This window comes from Cervus canadensis, chromosome 2, assembly GCF_019320065.1.
Source record: "Cervus canadensis isolate Bull #8, Minnesota chromosome 2, ASM1932006v1, whole genome shotgun sequence".
In the NCBI taxonomy this organism is placed as follows: Eukaryota; Metazoa; Chordata; class Mammalia; order Artiodactyla; family Cervidae; genus Cervus; species Cervus canadensis.
In genome coordinates this window covers 49484532-49511161 of record NC_057387.1, presented here as the reverse complement: position 1 = coordinate 49511161, position 26630 = coordinate 49484532, and the positions used below count along the sequence as shown (strand labels likewise).

The 26630-nt window shown below is 36.7% G+C and overlaps 1 protein-coding gene across 2 annotated transcripts; it reads left to right on the top strand.

Annotated features, from left to right (window-relative positions):
* The first annotated feature begins 219 nt into the window (after positions 1-219).
* CDC7 (cell division cycle 7) lies at positions 220-26630 on the top strand. Of its 2 annotated transcripts, XM_043460677.1 has the most exons (13): positions 244-346; positions 713-913; positions 999-1193; positions 9642-9725; positions 11460-11595; positions 14959-15052; positions 15138-15280; positions 16283-16535; positions 17172-17267; positions 18047-18225; positions 19040-19122; positions 23451-23600; positions 24869-26630. In XM_043460677.1, exons 3-13 carry the CDS (start codon positions 1079-1081, stop codon positions 25264-25266), a joined length of 1731 nt encoding a protein of 576 aa, XP_043316612.1. In that variant the 5' UTR covers positions 244-346; positions 713-913; positions 999-1078; the 3' UTR covers positions 25267-26630. The 2 variants fall into 2 exon arrangements, with proteins under 2 accessions (XP_043316613.1, XP_043316612.1); XM_043460678.1 differs by lacking the exon at positions 713-913 and having other exon boundaries at positions 220-346.

Sequence of the window (26630 nt, the reverse complement as noted above, 5' to 3'; positions counted from 1 at the left end):
CGTAGTCAGGATGTGTTAGGACTACAGTACCTGAGACTTTTGAATTATCCCTTTTCCTGAAAATCTATTAAAGCCCTAACCTTAAGTTTCATTCTATTCTTTATTAAAGGATTATTCCCGGACTTTACATCTGTAACAGTTCTTTCAAACAGCCAGAGCCTCAGGGAAGAAACCCAACCCCCTTGCGCAATCTCCTAGAAGCAGAGGCCCTAGCGCCGAGGGCCTTACAGTGCGCATGTGTAACTAAAAGCGGCGAGGCGGGAAGTGTTGCGCAGGCGCGTTTGGCGGACTCGGAGGCGGCGACCCAAGCATCTGGGAAGCCCCAGAAGTCGTATTCCCTTAAACCGTGAGTTTCCGACGGTTTGTTCCATGGCGCGGGATTGTGAGGGATTAGGAACGAATTCTAGATTGTGATTTCCCTCTCAGTAACCCCCCTAAACCCTTGCGGATCCCACTGACCCGCGGCGGGAATGTCCTGCGCCTGCGCACTAAGCATCCAGTTCGGTCTCGGGTCTCAGGGATTAGGTCCTTCCCCGCGGAGCTCGCGGGCCGGGCTCCGGCAGGGATCTCATTCATGTCCCCCTTCCCTTCCTCCCGGCGCTGCTAAGCCGTGACGTTATTATTTCTCCACCACGTTGCACTGGGCCTTGGACAAACCTCCCGGGGCTCCCTTTCGGTAGTCAAAAGTTCTCCTCCAACCCTCTTCCTCCAGGTCAAACCGTTCTCCACACTAAGGCCTCCCCCACCCGATTCGCTACCTCTGCAGTTCCCACCGCCGTCTGCTACCGGGAGACTCCCCGGGTAGGCAGTTTTCCCTTTAGCTCCTGCCGGTTTGTCTGGGAGGTGAAAGTGAAGCCCATGGAATCTTTAGAAATGGTTCACGGTTTTCCTTCCTTTGGGGATTTGGACAAAGGTGCGTTTTTAAGTATTTGCTTTGGGGACAGTAGCATTTTTAGTGGTTAGTTCACTAAATGATTTAAACTTCTCATCTTCTCCAGTATTCTGATTTTCATAGCTGCTTTGGTCCCCCTGCGGACATGACCCTGTAGCTGGCATTTTGCACCCCACTTGCTTTGTGATGGAGCCTGCTTTGGGGATTCAGATGGATAAGCCAATGGTTTTTTCTCCCCTTGGTGGCCGGTTTCAGGCGGATGGCTCATTAAAAAAACAAGAGCAGAATTTTAAACCACCAGGTATGTGTTTATTTCCAAAGACATGTAGGCAACAATTTTGTAATTTCCATTATTAAAAAAACAACCAAAACACTAAAGCTTAAAGTGAGTTGTATGTTTATATAGGAGTATTTTACGAATCGGTAAAACATAAGATCTAGATTTAGGATTACATTGCATTTTAGAAGGATTGTAGTCCAGCCATGTTTTACAGGTGAAGTTGCTAAAATCTAAATATTAGTGCTTGTCTAAGATCACAGTTTGTTGATAGCCAAACTAGAATTTCTCTTCTAGACCTGTGTTCTTATTTCTACTCACCATATTGCGTTAAGCTTGAATTTAGAAATGGACGTTGGAGGGACTTTCACTTAAGTATTCAAAGGTAGAATTCATTGACAAAAGTAAATGAAGTGTCTATAGCAGTAATAAAGGATTGTATCTCAGTGTACATCATGAAATGTTTGACTCTCACCCAGACCTTGAAATGAGGAGAGTATCAAACAGTGCCTGATCTTGTACACTATAATGTGCACCTTTATTCCTGCTGTAGCACTGTGTCTGCAACATAGTAGACATTCAATAAATATTGATTAAATAGGAGTTCCAATTAACTGTTGATTTTTTTTCACTTAAAATGTGGCTAAGTCTTCTTGTTCCATCTTTGTCTTAAGCATATTTAGTGCTTTTTCAAAAATATTAATTTTGACTTTTTGTTCATGAGATATACCTATATAAACTCAAACACTACAAAATAGACTTTAACTTGAACCCTGGAAAAATATGACATCTCCTGCTTTTGCTTTCTGACTAAAGCTTAACTCATCTTTGATGTTAAAGTACCATATTTGATAAAAGTACCCTTTGATGTCCCTATTTGATGAAAGCCACTATTATTCCAGTTAAAGTATCTGCACTTAAAACTTTACACTTAAAAGTTATTTTTGACTTTGTCTTTGTATTTGCTGCCCTCATCCAGTCCCCCAGTTTTATCTTCCCATTCCCACTTTCATTCTCTTACACTTTGCTTCTGAATTACAGTGAAGTTTCTTACTTACACTGCCACTTTTCATTTCCTTTTTCATCTTCCAGTTCATTTTGTACACTGCCACTAGAATAATCTTAAAATGCCACTCTCACCCAGTTTCATGGATACTCTCCCTCTTCCCATCCATTTTTTTACAATTATCTGTTTTTCAAGGTTCAGCTTTCCCTATGTCATCAGACACATACAGTAACAGTCATTATATTATTATTCTTGTATTATTAAGCAGTCTGTATATCTTGCCTCTTCAGTAATACTATAAGCTCCTTGAAGGCAGTATCTTGTATAGCTCTTGATGTACATTGTGCATTAGGCAGAGTATATGAATAAATGAATCTGACTTGGCTCTAGCAAATGTTCAGGTAAAAGCTATTATTCTAATATTCTTCTGAAAATCTGCTAGGAAATAAAGAGTGGGGTGGATTTATTCCACATTTCTAAAATTTTGTAGCTTTTATGTTGCAGAACATTGAACATTATAAACAGTGCTTTTTATAATTTATAAAGCATGCTGAAATTGTATTCATATGATTCATATGGTTCTTTTTTATTTGACCCTTAATAAAAACCTAATGTTATATCAAAAACATGACTTGAATAAGGAATAAAACTGATGAAGTCCAGGCACATAACTGTTTCGTGTTCTAGTATGATTTGCCTTGATAGAATAACTTTTGAATGGTGGGATTTCTGTATATCTTTGTATTCCCAGAGCCTTACTCTGTTCAGCACATAGTAGGTGCTTGAAAATATTTGAATGCATGTTTTAATGCAAAGATATAAAGTAAAAATCTTAGTATAATGGATACATTGTATGACCCTTTGTTTTGGGATATCTGTCAGCTTTTTATGTAGTAACTTTTTTTCTGATAAAAATTGTACATGCTTAGAGAAGAAAATATAGAAAGAGAATATGCCACTATCCAGATGTTGCCACTGTTGACATTTTGTTACCTTTCTTTAGTCTTCCTGTGCATATAGAGATACATTTTTAAAAAAAAATTGGAGTCAGCCAATTTATTTCTAATCTCCATTTTTAACTTAGCAATATGTATCTTGAATATTTCTAAATGTAATTATTCTGTAGCTTAGACCACCTAATGTTCCATTGCATGGTATGCTATAATTTATTTAATTGCCTTTTCTTATTGAACCTTTAGATTGTTTGCCATTTTTCCTGTTACAAAAAATACTGCAATGAATGAAGTACCTGGCATAGTTTATTCTATAATAGATATTATCTATAAACAGTAGATATATTTATAAATGATATTTATAAACAATAGATATTATTTAAACTATCAAAAGTTTATTCTTTCATATTTTCAGCAAGCTTTTATTTTTTTTTTTTTTTTGAGTGTCTACCATATGCCAAGTTTAGTAAGTGATGAAGATCTTTTCAGCTAAAGAAGACACTCTATGTTCTCCTAATGTCTCCTGTATACTGTTGAACTTTATTGGAAGGCTTGCCTTTGGTGTGTTATGTGAATAGCTGTTAGCCCACACTTCTAAAGTGGGTTATAGGTAACATCCTGGTTGCCTGAAACAGTTTCAGTTTATGCCTGTTATCACAGTGTAATTATGAGCGCCCCCTTTCACTCTCAAGAGTGTCTAGTTTAGGTGATCTCCCTAAATTATGTGATCTTCATTTACATTTAATTATGTATAAAACAAGTTACAGGAAGCATAATTTCAGGCAGTACATGAAGCCCCAGAATAAGCAAGACTTATATTCCTGGAGTATCAGTGTTACTCCATTGTAAGTAATTGAAAGCATTTCATTTATATGATAGATATTTCTTAAACCCCTGTTACATTTAACATAACACCTTGCTAGGTGCTAGTAATAAATCAGTTCATAAAACAGACAAATAAATCAATGCCCTCAATCTAGTGGATAGAGACAGAAAATAGATAAATAGTATATTCAAAAGTGATTAGTGCAGTGAAAAAAAATGTAGCAGGGGAGGGGAGATAGGCATTGGGGAGGAGATTGTGATTTTAGTAAGTGTAACTGGTCAGAGAAGACTTCAGTGTGGTAACATTTTTTAAAAAATAATGTTGTTTATTTATTTGTTTTTGCCTGTGCTGGGTGTTCGTTGCTGTGCAGGCTTCTGTCTAGCTGCCGTGAGCCAGGCCTACTCTTCCCTGCCGTGTGCCAGCTTCCCATTGCGATGGCTTCACCTGGTGCAGAGCTCAGGCTCTAGGTTGCTTGGGCTTCAGTAGTTGCTGCTCCCAGGCTCTAGAACACAGGCTCAGTAGTTGTGGCGCACAGTTTTAGTTGCTCCGTGGCATGTGGGGTCTTCCCAGACTGAACCCCTGTTTTCTGCATTGGTAGGCGGATTCTTTACCACTGAGCTACCAGGGAAGCTCTAGTATGGTAACATTTGAACTAGGACTTGAAGGTGGTGAAGGAGGGAGCTTTGCATATATCTGGGGAGGGGCATTCCAGGCAGAGCAGTCAGCAAGTGTGAAGGCCCTAAGCTGGGAGTATGCTCGCATCTAGAAATAGCTAGGAGGTCCTGTCGGGAGAAGGCAATGGCACCCCACTCCAGTATTCTTGTCTGGAAAATCCCATGGATGGAGGAGCCTGGTGGGCTGCTTTCTATGGGGTCGCACAGAGTCGGACATGACTGAAGCGACTTAGCAGCAGCAGCAGCAGCAAGAGGTCATGTGACTGCAAGGAGGTGAGTGATGAGAGTGAAGTCAGAGAGGTGAGGAAAGGAGGTAGTTCTTTGGCTTTTATGTGGAGCAAGATGTGAAACCGTTAGTGGGTTTGTGCAAAATAGTGATATGGTGACTTATGGTCACTCTGGCTGCTGTTACAAATAGATTATAGGTCCTTGTGGGTGAAAGCAGAGAGTATAGTTAAGGAGGCTGTTGCTATAACCATTTTAGATATATTACGAAACAGGAAAAAATTAATTTAAAATTTCAAAACAGAAGCCTAGATCTTCGTTTAAATAATATTTAATAATTTAAATAATATTTTATTTTGTGGACTTTTCAGGGTCTTTCCCCAATCCTCAAAGTGTATTTTCATTGGTCTCTGATATTCATTGGTCTCTGCCCTTAGTAGTATTTTCTAGCTTTTGACATGAATACTGTCTTCCAAGATCAACTCTCATCTTCCACTTCAGAATCTGGGGGTTTTTCCACACTGGGGATTTTTCATTCACTTTGATTGTCAGGAAGTTTTTCCGTTCAGAAACATCAAAGTTGTTCTGCAAGCAGAAAACCTTCATATAATCATAACTAGAATTTTGTACAGATGGGTAACTGCATAGTAAGTGCTGGTGGTATGGAAGCACATTGAGCTTGCATAATCATACACATGGCTTGTGCATTACAGTATTTTACTACTTATCTTTTCTTTCTAGTTATTTCTAACAGCTAACCAGCGTCTCTACTACTAACTGCCAGCTCATGTTTATGCAAAGGGAGGTTCCGAACGTGGAACTCATAGGAAAGTGATAGAATATTATAGTTGGAAGGTGAAGTTCATCTAATCCAACTCCTTTGTTTTACAGGTTAAAAACCTGAGCACTAATGTGGTTTAATGATAGGAGTTGACTCCAGACTCTAGATTTCAGAGTGTCTATATCAGCACTGTCCAGTAGAACTTTCTGCAATAACGGAGATGTTTGTATGTGGCTAGTGTGACCGAGGAAGTTAATTTTTAATTTAAATTTATTTAATTTTGATTACACTTAAATAGCCATATGAAACTGTATCATCCTACTGCAAAGCTATTGGTGTTATTAATCATGTGCATACAACAAAGCATACATACAAACACATACATTTAGTAATAAAAAGACCACAAAAGGTTGTTAAAATATTTCACTGTACCTGAACACTGTTGATTGTTAAGAGATACCATTATTTTATGTACTGCTCAGAAATGCTGCCAGTTATACTGTGACACAAGGCTTATCACTAGAAATGTTTTTATATACCTACTGAAAGAGTTCTTTTAGATGTAACTAGACAAATAATTACATATCTCTAGTACACACATGAAAAGGAAAATAAACATTTTGGATCTATCTCTTCTGAATCACTTTTTATATTCAGAGTTATTGATACCCTATTTTTTCCCTCCTAGTATTGTTCTCATATATTAGCGATGCAGAATTTCTTTGAAGAATTCATTAAAAAAAAAAAAAAGCCATTGTTAATGAGTTTTTAAGAAAAGCCCAGTTTTGTGGAGCTAACCTGTTTGATTTGTACTTCGTCACCTCTATAATTCCTCCCTATAGTCATTTGACTCTTGAGGGTTAAATGTGAATGTTTCTTTGATTTTTTTAAATTTTCTTCAGGTTATTGACTCCTATTCTGTAAGTTTTGATGCTGACCAATCACAGTTGTAAGTTGCATCCCAGTTGGAGAGTTGTTAAAAGTGTGTCTTAGAATCAAAGAAATGTTACAGCAAATTGAACATATTTTAGTGCCCTTTCATAATGCCTTTTCTGTGACACTGGAACTTGAAGTTGGTTGGATTTGACACTCATTAGACATGATTATAATTGACTGTGGCAACTATGACTGCTGGAAAGCCAACTTTCCCCCCAGGCCTTGGTTTTGGTTTCCAGAGTGACGGAGTGTGGTAGCTAATAGTGAAGGGATTTCTGTTGTCTTTGGCTTCACTCTGTTGTAACTTATAAACTTTTGCTTTTTTTTTTTTGCAGCTGTCTGAGTGACCATAATGATAGTAAACATTCATTCATTCAACGAACGTGCCAGACAGTGTTCTAAGAGCTCAGTGCTTTGTGAATTATACAGACAGGGAGCCTGTACTGATGGAGCTTATATTCTAGTGGGAGGAAGCAGACAGCAAACAAATAAACAGCATAATTTTGTAGTGGATAAGAACACCAAAAGACAATTAACAGGGTAAAGTGGATAATGGGGAGGAGTGTTAATTTAAGTAGGATGTCAGAGGAAACTGAAAATTGGTTTAGGCAATGTAAAGTTATAAGGGAAGAGGATTTCAAGCAAGGGGAACAGAAAGAGCAAAAGCCCTAAAGAAGTAATGTTACTAATCATAACTACAACAATAAGAATCACCAGTATAATTTATTTAATATTTACCATGTGTCAGACATTGTGTTAAAAGCTGTGCTTGTGTTTTATATGTTGTTTCATTTAATCCTCATAGTCTTTCAACAGCATGGGTACTATTATTACCCCATTTTCTATAAATAGGGAAACTAAGGCTTACAGATGTAAGCTGTGTGCTTTAGAAAGGTCATACCAACTGGAGCCAGAATTTTGATTTAGACCTCTCATCTCTAAAACTGGCTCACATAATTACTGTTATATTACCTCTTGTTGTATTGAAATCCACAAAGCTTTCCAGTTCACCTGCTTGGTAAATGGGAAGGTGTTTTAGTTGTTTAGTCACCAAGTTGTGTCTGACTGTTTGTGAGGGTAATTTAAATAATTTAAGTAAGTTCTTTTTGTTACTTAGATGGAGTGATAAGAGTAGAAAGACTTCTGAATTAGGTCTTCTTGGCCTCTTATTTAATTTTCACCTCTTAGTATTCTTCCCCTCAAATTTATCTTCTGCTTGTCATCTTCCTGCTTAATAACTTTACACGGCTCTTACTTACATCCTCTGCTTTTTCTTTGCGACCCCATGGACTGTAGCCTACCAGGCTCCTGCCTCCATGGGATTCTCCAGGCAAGAATACTGGAGTGTGTTGCCATTTCCTTCTCCAGGGGATCTTCCCGACTCAGGGATCGAACCCAGGTGTCCTGCACTGCAGGCAGAGGCTTTAACCTCTGAGCCACCAGGGAAACCTGAATTTTATCAACCACATTCAATTTTATCTTCTCTCCTACTCTCGCCTCTCTCCACAGTAATCCTTGCCTTTTTCCTTTTGCTTGTCTTTGCATACATAGTAGTTCCTTCCTGAAATGCCTTCTTGTACAGTTCTCTGTTTGGTAAATGCTTCAAAAACACTGGTTGACTGTCTCCTGAAGGTGACTGGAAGTTACCTTCAGAGATGTTATTATTTCTTTCTAGTGACTGGAAGTCACCTTCATAGATGTTCATTCCCCTCCCCTTCTACCTAGTAATATATATGAGTAGGTGTATGCTCAGTGACTCAGTCGTGTCAGACTCTGCAACTCTTCTAATATTACAATTAAAATCTTGTATTAAAAGTGAGGTTTTAACCTCTGTCTTTTCCAATAGAGGAAGCTCCTAGACGCCTGCAATGCAGGATCCCTGGGTCAGGAGGATCCCTTGGAGAAGGAAATGGCAACCCACTCCAGTAATCTTGCCTGGAGAATTCCGTGAACCGAGGAGCCTGACAGGCTACAGTCCATGGGGTTGCAAAGAATCAAGCATGACTGAGCAACCATCAAGCTCCTAGAGAACAGGATCTTCACCAACTTTGTTCATTTGTTTTTTAATACAATTGCTGGGTGTTTTTCAAAAGACAGTGTTTGTTAAATGAGTGGGTTGTTAGACTTGTCAGCAATACCTCTGTGAAATTGGGCAAGTGACTTAACTTCCCTGAATATGGTTTCCTTATCTGAAAGACCAGGATCATTATGTCTGTTCTCCCAATATCACAGTGCTGTTATGTAGATCTGAGAAAATGCTGTATCTGAAAAGATAATACATGTGTAGTTACTTTGAAAATATCTTAAACTGTTGCAGATGCAGAGTGTTGTTATAACTTTAAAAGTAGCTAATGCTTGGCTTAGATATTGTAATAAAATCTGAGAACTCTTAAGTATGTAAATATCCTTTGTATCCAGTAGTTTATCACATTTTGAATTATTGCCTTTCTGTATTTTAACCATGCAGGCTTTTGCAAAGAGCTTATATTTATTTAAAAGTAATGATTTATCTGCTTTCAGGATATAGGATACTACTGGTAATTGGGACAATTTTTAAAGAATATTTTTTTAACATTCCTGAGACCTTAAGTAGAGCTTCTTTCTAGGTTGTACTGTGAATATTCAATATATAAAACTTTTCCAAGCCTGTAAGATTTTGCATCTTTGGAGGAAGGAAATAGTTTTCAAGAAAATTGCGTTGTGTCCTTGTCATGCCATCTAGTGATCGCAGCTCAGATTGTTTAGTTATTTTTTAAACAGCTTCTTCATTGTGTTGTACTCTATGCAGTGACAGTGTGTCTGTCAGAATGTAGTTTTAGAGTAGCAGCAATTGGGTGTGAGTGATTCAGTTACTTTTCAGTTTTGTCTGTTTCTTCAAGAGGTGTATGAGTTAGAGCAACTTGATGGGGTTTTAGTATTATAATTTTAAGGTTTATTGTAGCTATTTTTGTTTGTAATTAATGTAATGTAACATATTACTTATGTTTTAGAAATTATTTTGAGACATTTTAACCTAAGAAAATATAAAATATACTCATTAATTGTAACTGAATTCTTTTTTGCCTTGATAGGTGTTAAAAAAGATATTGAGAAGCTTTATGAAGCTGTACCACAGCTTGGCAATCTGTTTAAGATTAAGGACAAAATTGGAGAAGGTAATTTGGGTATATACTTCATTATTTTTATAAGCTCTTTTTCCCTCCTTTTTTCCTTTGTATAATCTTGATTTTCATTATTATTTCTTATTAGATAAATACCCCTTTTAAAATACAAAGACCATGGTTATATTATTAATTGGCATAACAACTTTTCTCTTTTCCTTGGAAAGAAAGGAAGAATGAATAAATACATACAGTAAAATGAACAGTCCTATTTGAAACTTTATAATTTTATACTGTTAAAAGTATTGATATCAATATGTAAATAATTATTAATGATAATTATCTATAAAAAGTTTAAGATTTAAGTGGGGGGGTTTGATCAGGGAAAGCCAAATCTTTTTTTCTCTTTTTCCACTGCAGTTAGGTAGAATTAAACATATATGAAACCTAAGATGGCAAATTGATGAAAATAAACTGGTACAATATTTATAGGATGGTCAGTGTTTACATAAATATCATTCAGAGACACAATCATATTGACTGAATGAAGGGCAAATTTAGCAGACAAATGTGAAGGGAATGAGAAGATAAAAGATAATAGAACTTTTTGGTGACTATATTGAGAGATAGAAAATAAAAACTTAGTAAAAAGAAAAAAAAGCAACTTCCATTTGTTCATTGTTTGCTTTTCACAGTTGTGTCAGATGAGAAAAGGCTGAATCAGTGAGTGCAGAGAAATAAGATGATGAGATGATTTGCGATATAAAAATCAAATCTTTACATCTTTTTTCTTACCTGTTTTTGACACTTAAGTCAATTTTCTTACCTTTTTTCTAGCACTGACTTAGTATTCAAAACCTTTGTTTTGAACAACTCTGGTGTCCTCTTTGTTCTTACAGTTTACTTGCTAATTCATGTCCGACTCTTTGGGACCTCGTGGACTGTAGCCCGCCAGGCTCCTCTGTGTGGGATTTCCCAGGCAAGAGTACTGGAATGGCTTGTCATTTCCTCCTCCAGGGGATCTTCCCGACCCACAGATTGAACCCATGTCTCCTGCATTGGCAGGGTTCTTTACCACTGAGCCACCAGGGAAGCCCTTCTGGTGTCCTCCTAACAAATAGCTAACTACTCTTGGGGAGGCAGAGGGATGAAGAGGCTAATAAGTTTGAAAATTATAGCATGTATACCACCTTTTTGGTTATTTATGATGTACTTCAGTACATTAAAGGTCTAGAAAATTTTGTAATGAGAAATCTATCAATTTATTTTAACTCAATATTTCTCAAATTTAATTGACCACCCAGTCTTTTTTTTTTTTTTTTCTGTTTAGTTTCATGGTAAAGTTTAAAGTTTAAAAAACTTTTTAAAATGAAAAGTGTTGTAGGTTTTCCTCTCCTAAGATTATTATAATTTTTATTTCTAACAAACTGGAATCCAAGCCTTAAGATAGTAATTTCAAATGGTAATATTGTAGAAAGATACTTACTAGAATGGGTCATACCATAGAAATACCAATATTTTATGCTGACCCAATCAAACAGATGTACTGTATAGCTTTACTGAACTAATATACCACCTAAAGAAGTGACGACAGTTAAGAATGTATTAAAAATTGAAAATAAGTTCTAATTATTAATACAAATGTATTTGCTTTTTGTGTTCAGTATCATTAGAATATTAATGATTAAATTATGATCATTTTAGTTTCCAGTTTTTAAGAATTATTTTAGCATTGTCTCATAAACATTTTAAAAAATAAAATATTAAAAGATTCTAATTGTTTTACAGGCACTTTCAGCTCTGTTTATTTGGCTACAGCACAGTTACAAGTCGGACCTGAAGAGAAAATTGCTCTAAAACACTTAATTCCAACAAGTCACCCCATAAGAATTGCAGCTGAACTTCAGTGCTTAACAGTGGCTGGGTAGGCAACTGCTGTATATGATGTTTAAGATTTTTAGATATTAATAGGTACCCCATAGGGATGATGAGATTGTCTGTGAATTAAACATATTCTTCAGTCAGGTATTTACAGTTTGCTGGCACTTTTTCTCTAATCTTGGAATGGCTAGTGAAGTTTATATTAGTTTTTAGGGTGGAATTCCCTTGAGGCTCAGCTTGACTTCTGTTCTCTTATGACTTCTTTTTCTAATCTTCCTACCAAATCATAGACCTTGTCTTCCATGGTATAAAATGTGGGGAACTCTTATTTCACATCTCTAGATATTAACAGCTTCATCTCTGTTTTTATTTTGAACAACAGAATCTTCTAGCATGTCTTTGTCATTGGTCTCTCTCTACTAGGTCATTCCTGTCAACATAGACACATAATGTCATATCTCTTACCCTCCCTGTACCTCTGTCCCTCTTGCAGCTACTCCATCATTTCTTTGCTCCCCTTCACAACTAGACATCTCAAAACTTAACCTGCACAAACCTATTTTCACTTTCACACCTCCCTTTTACCCACACAGACAAACACACACAGAGTGAGGCTACTCTCTGTGCTAAATGGAAACTATTAATATTTTAGAGTCAACCCTGACTTCATTTTGCCAGTTCCTTTTTCTGTTCACCTGAATTCCTGGCAGTGTTTAGCATAATTGATTTGAACTGTTGTCTTTTGACTTCTCTGCTGCTATCTATTCCTTGATTTCTTCCTGCTTTATTTGGCCTTCATTTTCGGTATCCTTTGTCAGTTCCTCCTCTTCTACCTGACCCCTAAATGTTGGAGTTCTTCAGTTCTTGATCCTGGGCTTTCTTTCTCTAGACTTTCTTAAGTGGTGTCATGTATTCCACATGGGTTTAAATACATAGTAGTGATTCCCATAAGTGTTATAACCTCAGAACTTGTAACTGCAGATTTAATATATATATATATCTCCACCTGCCTATTTGACATTTCCATTTGGGTACCTAATAAACATCTCAAACCTAGTACGCCAGAAAGTAAATTTTACTCCACCTTCATTGGCCCCCAGAATTACCTATTGCCACAGTCTGTTTTCATCTGTCCGTCTCAGCAAATGGCACCATAGTCTACCTAGATACTGAAGCCAGAAATTATCACACTCAGTTTCTCCGTATCTCTCCTAGTCTACATCCATCATCATGTCCTGGCAGTTTTGCCTCCCAAATACATCTAAAATCTCTTCCATATCTGTCTATCTTCTCAATTGCTGTCTTAGTCCAAGCCTCGATTACTACATAGCCTGCTTCTTCTCTTCCTCTCTTAAACCCACAGTCAAAGTACAGCCAGACTGATCCTTAAAATATAAAAATATGTATGTATGTAATTCAAATTGGATACTGTTAGTTCCACTAATTGTTCAATGTTTTCTCAGTGTTCTTTGAAAAATATCCAGCTTTATCTCATGTCAGTCTTTCTACTTTCTTCACTGTGCTCTAGTTTCTTTAGCTCCTCAAATTTGAGTCAGGAGCTTTCTCACTTCAGGGCCACTCCTCATACTGCTTCCCCAGCCAGGAAGACCCCTGCCAGTCTGCATGCTGACTCCTTATCTTTCTGCCCTGAGCAACAACACTATCACTTCAAAGCCATCTTTGATTTAAATGAGATCTTTTTTTTTTCATTGTTATAACACCCTTTGATCTCTTTTAAAACCCTTATATTTTGTCTCTTTTAAAACCCCAAATATAATAATATGGTTTATTATCCATAGTGTCCACTAGATAGTAAAGTTCATGAGGGCAGAAATCATGTTAATTTTAATTCACCATCACATCTTTAAATGTCTAACATAGTGTCTGTTGATTAACAGGGCGCACTAAGTATCTGTTGAATGAATGAACATGCTGTCTGTTTATTATGGAAGACAGGAGCATAAGGTCCTACTGTAAGGCACCTACCTTCTAGTACCCTGAATAAGATTATTCCTTTTTCTATACTGTAAACAACTCCTACAACTTTTTCTTTCCTAGTTCTTCAGCAGTGTACATGCTAAAGAAGTCTACCTGATCTTGTTTCCTTTCTAGCTCCCATACTGGTTTTTACTTTTTATTTGACAGATACTTCAGGAAAACTGTCTTTATATTCTGATTCCATTGTATTCTGTTTTTCCTCCTTAAATCCTATTTGGCCTCTTTCTTTCCACTTAAATTACTTTCTGAAAATTAGTTAATTCCACTTTGCTGTTAATTCCCCTTCACCAGAATGAAAGCCTTTCCTTAGTCCTTATTTTTGTTGACCTCTTTACTGATCACCGCTTGCTTCACAACTCCTTACTTGTGGACCTTCCTGCCTGGGCTTTCTGCCTTATTTTCCCCTCCAACTTGAGATTTCTCCAAGGCTCAGTTTTCTCTTTCGGAGAAGGCAATGGCAACCTTCTCCAGTACTCTTGCCTGGAGAATCCCAGGGATGGCGGAGCCTGGTGGGCTGCCGTCTATGGGGTTGCACAGAGTCGGACACGACTGAAGCGACTTAGCAGCAGCAGCAGCAGTTTTCTCTTTAATAATTTCACAACTTAATCACTTACCTATAATACAGTCACTGACTTACACTTGACTTCTCACTTAAGATGTAGTCTTGTATCTAGATATCTTTGTCAAATTGATGAGGTTTTAGTTTTAATGCTTTTTTTCCCCCTGTTTTCTCTACATGCTTTGTTGGTATCTATGTTGTTTTACTCAGACTCAAAACCATGGAAATCAGTTTACCCTGTTTCCCTCATTTTGCTCTGAAGAGTCTAGGTCTGGAGCACACTTGCCTGAATTCAAATCCTGGCTCCATGACCTGCTAGTTTAGGTACCTTGGGGAAATTCCTTAGCCTCTCTGGTCCTGAGTGTCCTTATCTGTTAAAAAAAAAGGGGGTGGGGCAGGAAATAATAGTACCATCCTTATATGGTTGTTGTGAAGGTTATGTGAATTATTGATCGCTATGATTGATCGATTAGATCAGAGTTTGGCATGTAGTGAATGTTCAATAATTATTAGCTATTTTTAATTGATTTATTTATTACTGTTACCATCCTATCTCTAAGTCTTGTTAACTCATTTTTATTAGTCATCTTTTCCTTCTCATTCTGTCACTTCCTCATTTAAAGCTATAATTATCTTTGTTTTTGAATTATAACCTCATAACTGGTGCTGTTTTTGTTTAAAAAAAAAAAAATCTCAGTTAAGTGAGCATACTATCCTATATGATGATGGCTTTAAGTTAGCTTCCTTGTGTTATTTATGTAATGCTAAAATTGCATTTTTTAAAAAACTGCATAAAGTTTCAGTTCATTTGACCTTTCCTCCATGGTTCATTGTGCATTTTTCCACTAGGGGGCAAGACAATGTCATGGGAGTTAAATACTGCTTTAGGAAGAATGATCATGTGGTTATTGCTATGCCATATCTGGAGCATGAGTCCTTTTTGGTAGGTTTTAATATTTCTTGAATTTTTATCGGCTAAATATTTCATTGAAAACAATCTTATAACCTTATTCATAACTTTATTTTAGGACATTTTGAATTCTCTTTCTTTTCAAGAAGTACGGGAATATATGTTTAATCTGTTCAAAGCTTTGAAACGCATTCATCAGTTTGGTATTGTTCACCGTGATGTTAAGCCCAGCAATTTTTTATATAATAGGCGCTTGAAAAAGTAAGTATGGAAAGTTACCAGAAAATATTTATACTTAAATGAATTTGTTCTGTGGGGTCCATCTCTTTGACTTAAAACATACCACAACAACCATGCACAGATTTTTCTGTTTCGGATTTTCATTGTGGTTCGGGAAGGGAAATACCCTCAAGGAGAAGATAAAATTGTGTTAGTAAGACAGTATACATCATTAATGGAGAAGGCAATGGCAACCCAGTCCAGTACTCTTGCCTGGAGAATCCCGGGGACGGGGGAGCCTGGTGGGCTGCCATCTCTGGGGTCGCACAGAGTGCGATGTGCCATGGCTCAGTGGAAATAGCTAAGAGACTTACAAAGGGTCTAGCTTTTTTTTTTTAAACCTTATACATTTCTCTGGACTTCATTTTAGTAAATGAGGGGATTGGGCCACATGATAGCCAGTTTCCTATTTCAACACTAAAAGTTTTGAGTTTTTTATTTTTTCTCGTGATGATATACATAGAGGCATTGTAAGCTGACAACTTAAAAACTGCTGTTTATACAGAGGATCATATTGAGTATAGTAAGGAAAATAGAACCATAGCCTCTTTTCTTGGGTTTCTGTACTCCTGACTTGGAAATTTAAACCATGGTTTTTAATTTATTTTTATTTTATTTTTATTTTAAACTTGTTTAGTTAAAAATTATCTGCTATGATGCCATCTCCGCCACCATCAGAGAACAAAGGGTTGTGTTTACATCTGCATTCCTTTTCTGAACAAGCCATTGGAAGAAGGAGAGAAAAGATGTTTCCTGTGTGTGGGAGACATCTTTCCTTAATTTTCAGAGTTAGCTATTAAATTGTCTAAGACAAGTTTTACCTTGTCTATAAAACTTAACTTTTCTTTCTTCAAGAATATTTTAAATCCTTAATTTATCACCAAAAGATTTACAGTTTCTGTGTGAATATGGTTTGAGCATATTATGATGTTACTAAGCTTTCAATGTTACAGAGAAATAAAAATGCTTATTTTTGTTTCATAGGTATGCCTTGGTAGACTTTGGTTTGGCCCAAGGAACCCATGATACTAAAATAGAGCTTCTCAAATTTGTCCAGTCTGAAGCTCACCAGGAAAGCTGTTCACAAAATAAATCCTATGTAATCACCGGCAACAAGATTTCATTGAGTGGCCCAGCAGCACCTAAAGAGCTGGATCAGCAGTCTACCCCAAAAACTTCTGTTAAAAGGCCCTACACAAATGCACAAGTTCAGACTAAACATGGAAAAGATGGAAAGGTTCTACCTCTCATTTCTTAAGTACCAATACAGTTTTAGAAATGTACTCTGTCCAACAGAGGGAGTTCTAATTCTAGGATGATACTTGCAACTGAAAAATACATATATACATATATATATGTTGTTTATGCTTGTTATATATTCAGTTTGTTAGATTTCACTGAGATTTATGATGGATTGTTTGATGATTTGAAAACTGAACATTTTGCTTGTAGATTTATAATGTCTTTGTCACTACAATTCTATTATATAAGAAAAATGGAAAATCATAAAATTTTCCCTGCATGTATGAAGCTTATATTATCCTTTTTAAAAGAAAAACATTAGTTATAGAGGAAAAAAACTCCAAAGTGTCTATCTCCATTTTAGCTGCACAGCAACATGTAACATCCATGCAGGTGGTTTTATAATTTTTCAGTTATGTGTATTTGTGGACTGTGATAACACTCTGTGGCGGTTAAGAGCTCTGTCTAGACTGTTTTCTCCTTTCACAGAAGTGCTTTGGTGCCTGAGGATGACTTGGATGCAGCTGCTTTTGTTTTATGTCACTTAACTCTCAAAACTATGGCAGAGTACAGCTGGCAGAAAGTGTTACAGATATAATCCTTCTTTTCCTTGTTTTTGTTGGTATTGTAGGAGGGGTCTGTAGGCCTTTCTGTCCAGCGCTCTGTTTTTGGAGAAAGAAATTTCAATATACACAGCTCCATTTCACATGAGAGCCCTGCAGTGAAAGTAAGTAATGTAGCTTCATAGTACAATCATCAGTCAGTGTCACACTGGAGAGAATTTAGGGAATGACCAGATTAGGTTTTATTATCAGTGAGTTATTAAGGTTTTTTTCTTTAGCAGAAGGTGTTACTGCTTTGAGCATCTATCTAGTCAGTGCTTTCATTTTCTCCAGGTATGAACTTTTCTAGTGGAATTTTTCATCATTTTTGATTACCTGCCTCATTGTTGCTCTTTCTCTAAGGGAACATTTAGACCTTGTCTGAATGGCCTTATCTCTCATTGGCTGGAGTTGTGAGCTCCCAACAACTAACACATTTCTGACACACAGTTGATGGCGTAAAGATGTTTGTAAAGTTTACAAAATTGTCATCAATGTTAAATGGTCTTACATGGACTTATGATATCCTGTAGCAGCTAGATAGCATGAGCAACAAATTAAAACTGATTTTAGCTGATGTAATTGTGCAGTTTACAGTTCTGAAATGGAGTTAGACACTAGAACATAACTGGTTTATACTTTTGTAACATTACAGGGAAAGTTCTAATAAAGTGCAATTCAAATATTCACCAGACTAGGACCAGTTAGTAAATTTTTATGTTTACTCAACACAGAAACCTAAAAAGACCTTAAGTGTTTTGATAGGCAAGTGTTTGTTTACATTCCAAAAGCCTGTTCAGCAGTTTTGAAAGTTACACTTCCCCTATTGCTTTTACTGTTACTAGCATATACTAGCATCATGTTAAATGTCATGAAAATAGAGACTATGACTTTTCTTTTACAGTTCATGAAGCAGTCAAAGACTGTGGATTTACTGTCTAGAAAATTAGGAACCAAAAAGAAGACCATTTCTACAAAAGTCATGAATAGTGGTGTGATGAGGAAAACTGCCAGTTCTTGCCCAGCTAGCCTGACCTGTGACTGTTATGCAACAGATAAAGTTTGCAGTATTTGCCTTTCAAGGTAATGTGTTTGGATGGTGCTGTGAAACCACGAGTATGCTGCCAGACAAGATGAGAAATTGCATTGATTTTGGTAGACAATTGGGATAAGTGAGTGAAAAGGAAAAAGGCGGTCCTGTGAATGGCACAGGCACTAATACAGATAAGTACCTTGAAGAGTAGATGACAGCTGTTGTCGTGTTTGTCCCCTTAGACACATGTGCTCTTTGGGAAGCACACTTGCTTTTACATGAAATGGTTTTGTAGCAGTAGGGATAGCTCTTTTGAAACTTCAAAATTGCATGCTTTACTTGGTGATTTAAGCTTACCTTCTTTTCTTTATTCCTGCCTGTGTAGAGTAACCTAAACCAAATACTAGAACGCTTCTCTCATACCTCCCACCTCTTTTGCCACACATGAATTCCTTTCTTCCCTTCAGAACTTTCAGAAGCTTTCATGAGCCTTTCCTGATTAACTCAAGTGTATAAGTGAACAAGTATCTCTGTAATTAATCACTCCAAACAGAAATAAATTTTTATATCCCAGAGTTCCTGTTGTATTCTATTTTTCCATTATGACTCGTATCCTACACTACCTCTTTTTATGTATAGAAGTACCTTGAAGCCCCTCTGAAATAAGGCCTGGGAACTGGTGTGTGGGGTGAGGCCTGTAGAAGCAAAATCCAGGATTTTCATCCCACTGGGTTATCATTTGCTTTGTAATAACTTTTATTTATATAGATGTCAAAGTAGAATTTACTGTGAACTAAACTGACGAGTGTTATTTTTTTGGTCTTAAATAATTAAACTGGAAAAATCTTATTTTATCATCATAAGGCGGCAGCAGGTTGCACCCAGGGCAGGTACACCAGGATTCAGAGCACCAGAGGTCTTGACCAAGTGCCCCAATCAAACTACAGGTATGTTGCACCAGAAATACAGAATCCAGTTAAATTGGTTGCCATAAATTTCATTTTATGATTTTTGTCTACTTATGACTAAATTTGAGCTCTTCTGCTTTTAACTAAATTATATAAGTGGTTCTAGCAGTGTGACATTCCCTTTTTGAGATAGTATTATTAATGAAATCTAGTGTTGCCTTTTTTTTCCCCCAATAGATTGCATTTTGCTTATCTATTTACGAGATGATTTAGGAATACTTTTAACATTACCTTTGTTGTGGGGGGGGATTGTATTTAGTAGTCTTTGCTAACTTAAGACTTGTAACTTTTTATGTTTGCCTAATACCTCAAAATTCTCCTGGGACACACATGATTGTGTGTTTGATTAAAAAATTTTTTTGTTATTATGAAAACAGTATAATAGCGTTAAAGAGATTTTTAAAATTTATTTATTTTTTATTGAAGGATAATTACTTTACAGAATTTTGTTGTTTTCTGTCAAAATTCAACATGAATCAGCCATAGGTATACATATATCCCCTCCCTTTTGAACCTCCCTCCCATCTCCCTCCCATCCCACCCCTCTAGGTTGATACAGAGCCCCTGTTTGAGTTTCCTGAGCCATACAGCAAATTCCCCTTGGCTATCTATTTTACATGTGGTAATGCAAGTTTCCATGTTACTCTTTCCATACATTTCACCCTCTCCACCCCTCTCCCCATGTCCATAAGTCTGTTTTCTATGTCTGTTTATCCTTTGTTGGCCTTTAAATAAATTCTTCAGTACCATTTTTCTAGATTTTGTATATATTCATTAGAATACTATATTTATCTTTCTCTTTCTCACTTACTTCACTCTGTATAATAGGTTCTAGGTTCATCCACCTCATTAGAACTGATTCAAATGTGTGCCTTTCTATGGCTGAGTAATATTCCATTCTGTATATGTAAACTTCTTTATCCATTCATCTGTCGATGGACATCTAGGTTGCTTCCATGTTCTAGCTATTGTAAATAGTGCTGCATTGAACAATGGGATACGTGTATCTTTTTCAATTTTGGTTTCCTCAGGGTATATGCCAAGGACTGGGATTGCTGGGTCATATGGTGGTTTTTTTTTTTAAGGAATCTGCATACTATCTTTCATAGTGGCTGTATCAATTTACATTCCCACCAACAGTGCAAGAGCATTCCCTTTTCTTCACACCCTCTCCAGCATTTATTATTTGTAGACTTCTTGATGATGGCCATTTTGACCCGTGTGAGGTGGTGACTCATTGTAGTTTTGATTTGCATTTCTCTAATAATGAGTGATGTTGAGCGTCTTTTCATGTGTTTGTTAGCCATCTGTAGGTCTTCTTTGGAGAAATATCTGTTTAGGTCTTTTTCCCACTTTTTGATTGGGTTGTTTGTTTTTCTGGTATTGAGTTGTATGAGCTGCTTGTATATTTTGGAAATGAATCCTCTGTCAGTTGTTTCATTTGCTATTATTTTCTCCCATTCTAAGGGTTGTCTTTTCACCTTGCTTATAGTTTCCTTTGCTGTTCAAAAGCTTTTAAATTTAATCAGGTCCCACTTGTTTCCTTTTGTTTTTATTTCCATTTCTCTAGGAGGTGGGTCATAGAGGATCTTGCTTTGATTTATGTCATTGAGTGTTCTGCCTCTGTTTTCCTCTGAGAGTTTTATAGTTTCAGGTCTTACATTTAGGTCTTTAATTCATTGAGTTTATCTTTGTGTATGGTGTTAGGAAGTGTTCTAATTTCATTCTTTTACATGTAGCTGTCCAGTTTTCCCAGCACCATTTATTGAAGAGGCTGTCTTTGCCCCATTGTATATTCTTGCCTCCTTTGTCAAAAATAAGGTACCCATAGGTGCATGAGTTTATTTTTGGGCTTTCTATCTTGTTCCATTGGTCTATATTTCTGTTTCTGTGCCAGTACCATACTGTCTTGATGACTGTCACTTTGTGGTATAATCTGAAGTCAGGAAGGTTGATTCCTCCAACTGCATTCTTCTTTCTCAAGATTGCTTTGGCTATTTGGGATCTTTTATGTTTCCATATGAGTTGTGAAATTTTTTGTTCTGGTTCTGTGAAAAATGCCATTGGTAATTTGACAGGGATCACATTGAATCTGTAGATTGCATTTGGTAGTATAGTCATTTTCACAATATTGATTCTTCTTACCCAGGATCACATAATATCTCTCCATCTGTTTTATGTTCATCTTTGATTTCTTTCATTAGTGTCTTATAATTTTCTGTGTACAGTTCTTTTGTCTCCTTAGGTAAGTTTATTCCTAGATATTTAATTCTTTTTGTTTCAATAGTGAATGGGATTGATTCCTTAATTTCTCTCTCTGATTTTTCATTGTTGGTATATAAAAATGCAAGTGATTTCCGTGTATTGATTTTGTATCCTGCAACTTTGCTAAATTCACTGATTAGCTCTAGTAATTTTCTGATACTATGTTTAGGGTTTTCTATGTACAGCATCATATCATCTGCAAACAGTGAGAGCTTTACTTCTTCTTTTCTGATCTGGATTCCTTTTATTTCTTTTTCTTCTCTGATTGCTGTAGCTAGGACCGCCAAAACTATGTTGAAAAAGAAAAAAGTCTGTAACTTGAAAGAGTTGTCCTGATGCAGGAACCCAGAAAACATCTTATTGAATAGATGAATCCTGTTATATTCACTTATATCATGGACTTTACAGAAAAGTATTCATTGATTGTGGGTTTATTCTGTACTTGCTAATGATCTAAAAAAATGAATAAAACTATCTGCTTCCACTCTAGTCAGGACACACGCGCAAATAATTATAAAGTAATTGTTAAGTATGGTTATAAAACTTTATACAGAGTATTTTAGGGATATTTAACTTTTCTTATCTGAAGGGATTATGGAGGGAAGTTCATGGAAGAGAGGACATCTGAAAAGAGAATGAATTGGAATTGGGGATTTCGTGGGCAGAGGAACTCAAGAAACAACATGGTCATATTGGAATCAATAAAAGTTTAGTGTTGGTAGAATGTATGGTGAAAGTCAAGGAGTGGTGAGAAACCAACCTGGAGAGAGGTAGACAAGTTTGGATCACAGTTGTTACATGGCTTAGACTATATCCTGTAGGTTTTGGAAAGTTATTCTAGGGAAAAATATGGTAATAATTGTATTCTAGATGGGTCATTCTGGCAGGTATACAGAGAGGAGGTGTGTGCAGGTCCAGATGAGAGATGATGAAAACCTGAACGAGGACGTTAATAAAAACAGAAAAGTGAAGAATTGGAAAGGCAGCCGAGTTTGCTGGATAATTGGATGTGGGACTTGGGTATGAACTGGTGGGGAAAAGGCATCCAGGATGTTGATCAGATTTCTAGCTTGGGCGATTCGAATGGGTACCAGTAACCAAGGGGAGAATAAAGAAGTAACATGTACAGGGAAAGGTAAAGATGAGTGGGGTCATCATTGATTTGAGATGTTTGTAGAAATCCACATAGAGATGTCCAACAGAAAAAAAGTAAGTGAAGTTCAGGGAGGTCTGGACTGTGTTAAAGGTATTAATAGTTGAAGCTGTGAAGTGGATGAAGGGCCAGTCAGGGAGCGTATACAGGATAGAAGTTGGAACTCTGGGGAGACTTAGCCCTTAAGGCTTGGAGAAAACACTGAAGGAGCAGGCAGAGGTATAGAGGGAACCAAGAATGTCAGATGATGCAGTGGTCAAGGGGCTGGTGATACTGGGAGTTCAACCATTAGGAGAGAAGAGATCCCTAAATATGTATTTTTTTAATGAGTTTCTTCACATGAGGCTGAGCTGGTCTTAGTCATAACTGCAAGAACTTTGGAGATTAAAGTTTCCACAATAAAAGTTAGGGTTAGCATCTAGCTGAAGATGAGCTTCTAATGTTTAATACTTTTCACTAAAGTGAAACACTCTCAATACTATGCTGTGTAACTCATGGGGTGCATTCAATTTTTCTTTCTTACATAGCTACTTTGGATGTATTTTGATGTTATAAAATGTGCATTCACTTAGTGGTGAAATGTCCTTTTAAACTTAACCAACTTTCATATTGCTCAAGAAAGGTAACACTGTATTTTGCATTAAGGATGTTAGACCAGGGATTCTCAACCTTGAAATTACGTAAAAACACCTGAGGAACTTAAGAAACTGATGCCTAAGCCCTGCTTCAGCACAATTAAGTCAGAGCCTCTGAGGGGATTGGGGCAGGGCATCAGAATTATTCTAAGGTTCTTAAGAGGGTTTGAATACACAGTGAAGATTGAGAGCTACTGATGTAGAAGTATCATAGATTGGGGATTTTTTTTTTTTAAGTGTGTTTTCTGTTACAGCAATTGACATGTGGTCTGCAGGCGTCATATTCCTTTCTTTGCTTAGTGGAAGATATCCATTTTATAAAGCAAGTGATGATTTAACTGCTTTGGCTCAAATTATGACAATTCGTGGATCCAGGGAAACTATCCAGGCTGCTAAAACTTTTGGTAAGCAGTTTTATATTATAGAATGAAACACATACCTTTGCTAATCTCCTGCAGATCACTTAATAAATTATTACAAAATTCTCTACAAATAAACATGTTGTGTGTTCATAAAGTTCTCTGTTGTTGTAACTACAAACTATGGGACACTCCTTTGGGACAAAATTTCAGTCAGCCTACCTCAAAAGTAACTGGGCTGCCTCATGCCCAGCCCCAGAATCAGTGTACCTTAATCAAAGTTGCATATCGAAATTATCAGAGGAACCTCAGGAAATACATATACTGGTCTCACCCCACCTTTTCCTGGAAAATATGATTCAGAAAAATGTTATACATAGAAAGGGTTGACATTTGTTAGTTTGAGAAAACAAGTAATTTTAATCAAAAGCTATTTCTGAGTAAGAACTACTGCAAAAATGATTATCCATCCCAGTGCCACGGTCTAATCTACCAGGAAAAGTCAGTGGCAGTCAGTCTACAACCTTGTACCTTATTGGAAACTATTGGGTTGGCCGAAAAGTTCGTTCGGAGTTTTTAACACGAAAGAACCTTTCGACCAGCCCAATGTTATAAGAAAATTTTATCTGAGGGTAATAGGATGAAGTACCGCATACAAGGAAAGCAAGATTGTTACATCAGAAATTGTGTTCTTGCATGAGTATGTTTTTCAGTTGAGAAAAGGATAGCTTGTATCTTCAAAGAATTTGTTGTCTAGTAGGTGAGACAGATATTATAATACAGGTTACAATACAGAACTGCAAAAGTAATAATAGAAGTTGTCACAGGATACAGCAGAGGCTTAGAATGATCAACTCTGAGAGTGTCAGGCCTCACAGAGGTAATAATGCTTGAACTGAGTGGTGATGTAAGTGGGAGTATTCTGGGCATGGGGGTGGAGGGGGTGCAGGGCATCCTCTTCAAAGACAGGAAACATGTGGTCAGAAACATGTAGAAGCTTGGAAGGGGAAGAGGGAATGGGAACTGCAGCTGATTAAAGATTACAGAATATGATGAAGCTGAAGATTTTGGCAGAGTCAAGAGTCCTTTATATTACTTATTAAGGCACTGCTTTCTACTTACCATCTCCCACTTTATGATTTGACCTTCAACTACATGATGTAAAACACAACTAAAATATGGCACATGGTGCTCTATCTCCCATTCAGCGTAAATATATGCACAAAGCAAACAGTTGGACTTGCATGTTTCTCATGGGAGAGACTTCTGATATATTCAAATAATATAATATATGTATATTTTTTCTCTTTTAGGCAAGTCAATATTGTGTAGCAAAGAAGTTCCAGCACAAGACTTGAGAAAACTCTGTGAGAAACTCAGAGGTATAAATTCTAACACTTCTAAATTAACAAGTGATATACAAGAGTGCAGTTCTCATGACCCAGCTTTTTCAGAGAAGACAGAAAACCGTAAACTTGCTCACTTCATACAAACACCTCAAGCGCAACCCTCAGGGAATTCATCATATAAAGGCGACAGTAATGGCTGTGGGGGCAATTTTGAGGAGTCTACTACCAATCTAGAAGGCTGGGATGAGGTGCCTGATGAAGCTTATGACCTGCTTGATAAACTCCTAGATCTGAATCCAGCTTCAAGAATAACAGCAGAGGAAGCTTTGTTGCATCCATTTTTTAAAGATATGAGTTTATGATTATTCTTTAATGTTTATTATTGTGTATTGTGAGGTAAAGTGAAAAAGAGTTATTTGTAATAGCCATAAATTCTTGATTAGAGGCCAGGTCAGGGTGAATAATTTATTTAATATTTGCTCTCCTAGCAGATTCTAAAATATGGATTAAGATTACTTAAGTTGCCTAGGGTAGTTCTTGGACTAACAGAATGATCTTTGACTTAGATCTACCCAAGTAGAATCAGATCTTTCATTTACCTAATTGTTTGTAAACTGCCATCTGCAGAAATAGGAGCAGTCTTAGCCTGGTACATAGGGCTTCAAGGTATGAGTCTTGAAATTGAGGGTTGTGACAGGGATTAAAGACTTCAGTGAGTCAAAAGACTTCAGGTTTACTGGGTTTTTTGAGCTATGTGTGTTTCTGGAAAACTCAACCTGATGCTGGTCCTCTGATTATTCTGGAGGTAGAGAAGATAATTTCCTTTTTTAGAGGCATGTATTATACCTTTTATGAACACTAAAGCAATGAGAAAAATATCGGGATATTACTTAAAATTGAGTTTTATTTATTCATTTTTTAATACTTTTTTTGTGTGAATTGCCATGTTTTTCTTAATGGTTTCTCTCTTGATTTTTCTGCCATCTCTACCCACATCTAAAACACATTCTCCTTGGAAGTTTTATGGTGCTTTCCAAGGCTTCTGGGTACTTTGTTAAATACCGCCTGTGTTCATAGTTGGGAAGTTAAAATAATGTGTTGATAAAGGGAAGCTGTGGGATCAAAGTAAAGATTGTTAGTTCAAAGTGCTTTTCTTTTTCTCTGAATATACATGGTTTGCATTCTATCTTAGATATAATTAGGTTGCTGCTAAAAGGATAGTGAACACGGAATTGACAGTGTTAATTGGAGATTCCTCCTCTGCCTAGAGCCATTCAGATCTCTATATCCTATTTTGAGTAAGTCAGTCCTGGTCAGAGAAAGATGCTTCCTAGAGTCTTGGGTGCATTGGGAAGAGTGCTAATGAAGTAGGCAAAGTAGAAAAGGAACTAAGATAGTTTATGTATTATGACATACAAAATTTTATATATATATATAAATGACAGCATATCAGATTTACTAAAGGATTGAGTCTAGAGGTGTAGGTCTGCCAAGAAGTTTCCCACTTGGTAGTCACAGAGTATAATACAACTTAGGGAGATTTAACATTCATTTTGTTGTTTTGAGCATTGAAGTTAGTTTGCCGTAATCCATATTCCATTTGGCAAGTATTATACTTGTATACCAGGGTCATTGATCTGCTGTCTTCTAATGCTGTTGTTTTTTCTCTTAAAAAAAAAATGTTCTTGAATTTGTATGTTTAATAAAGTCATCCTCATATTTTTTA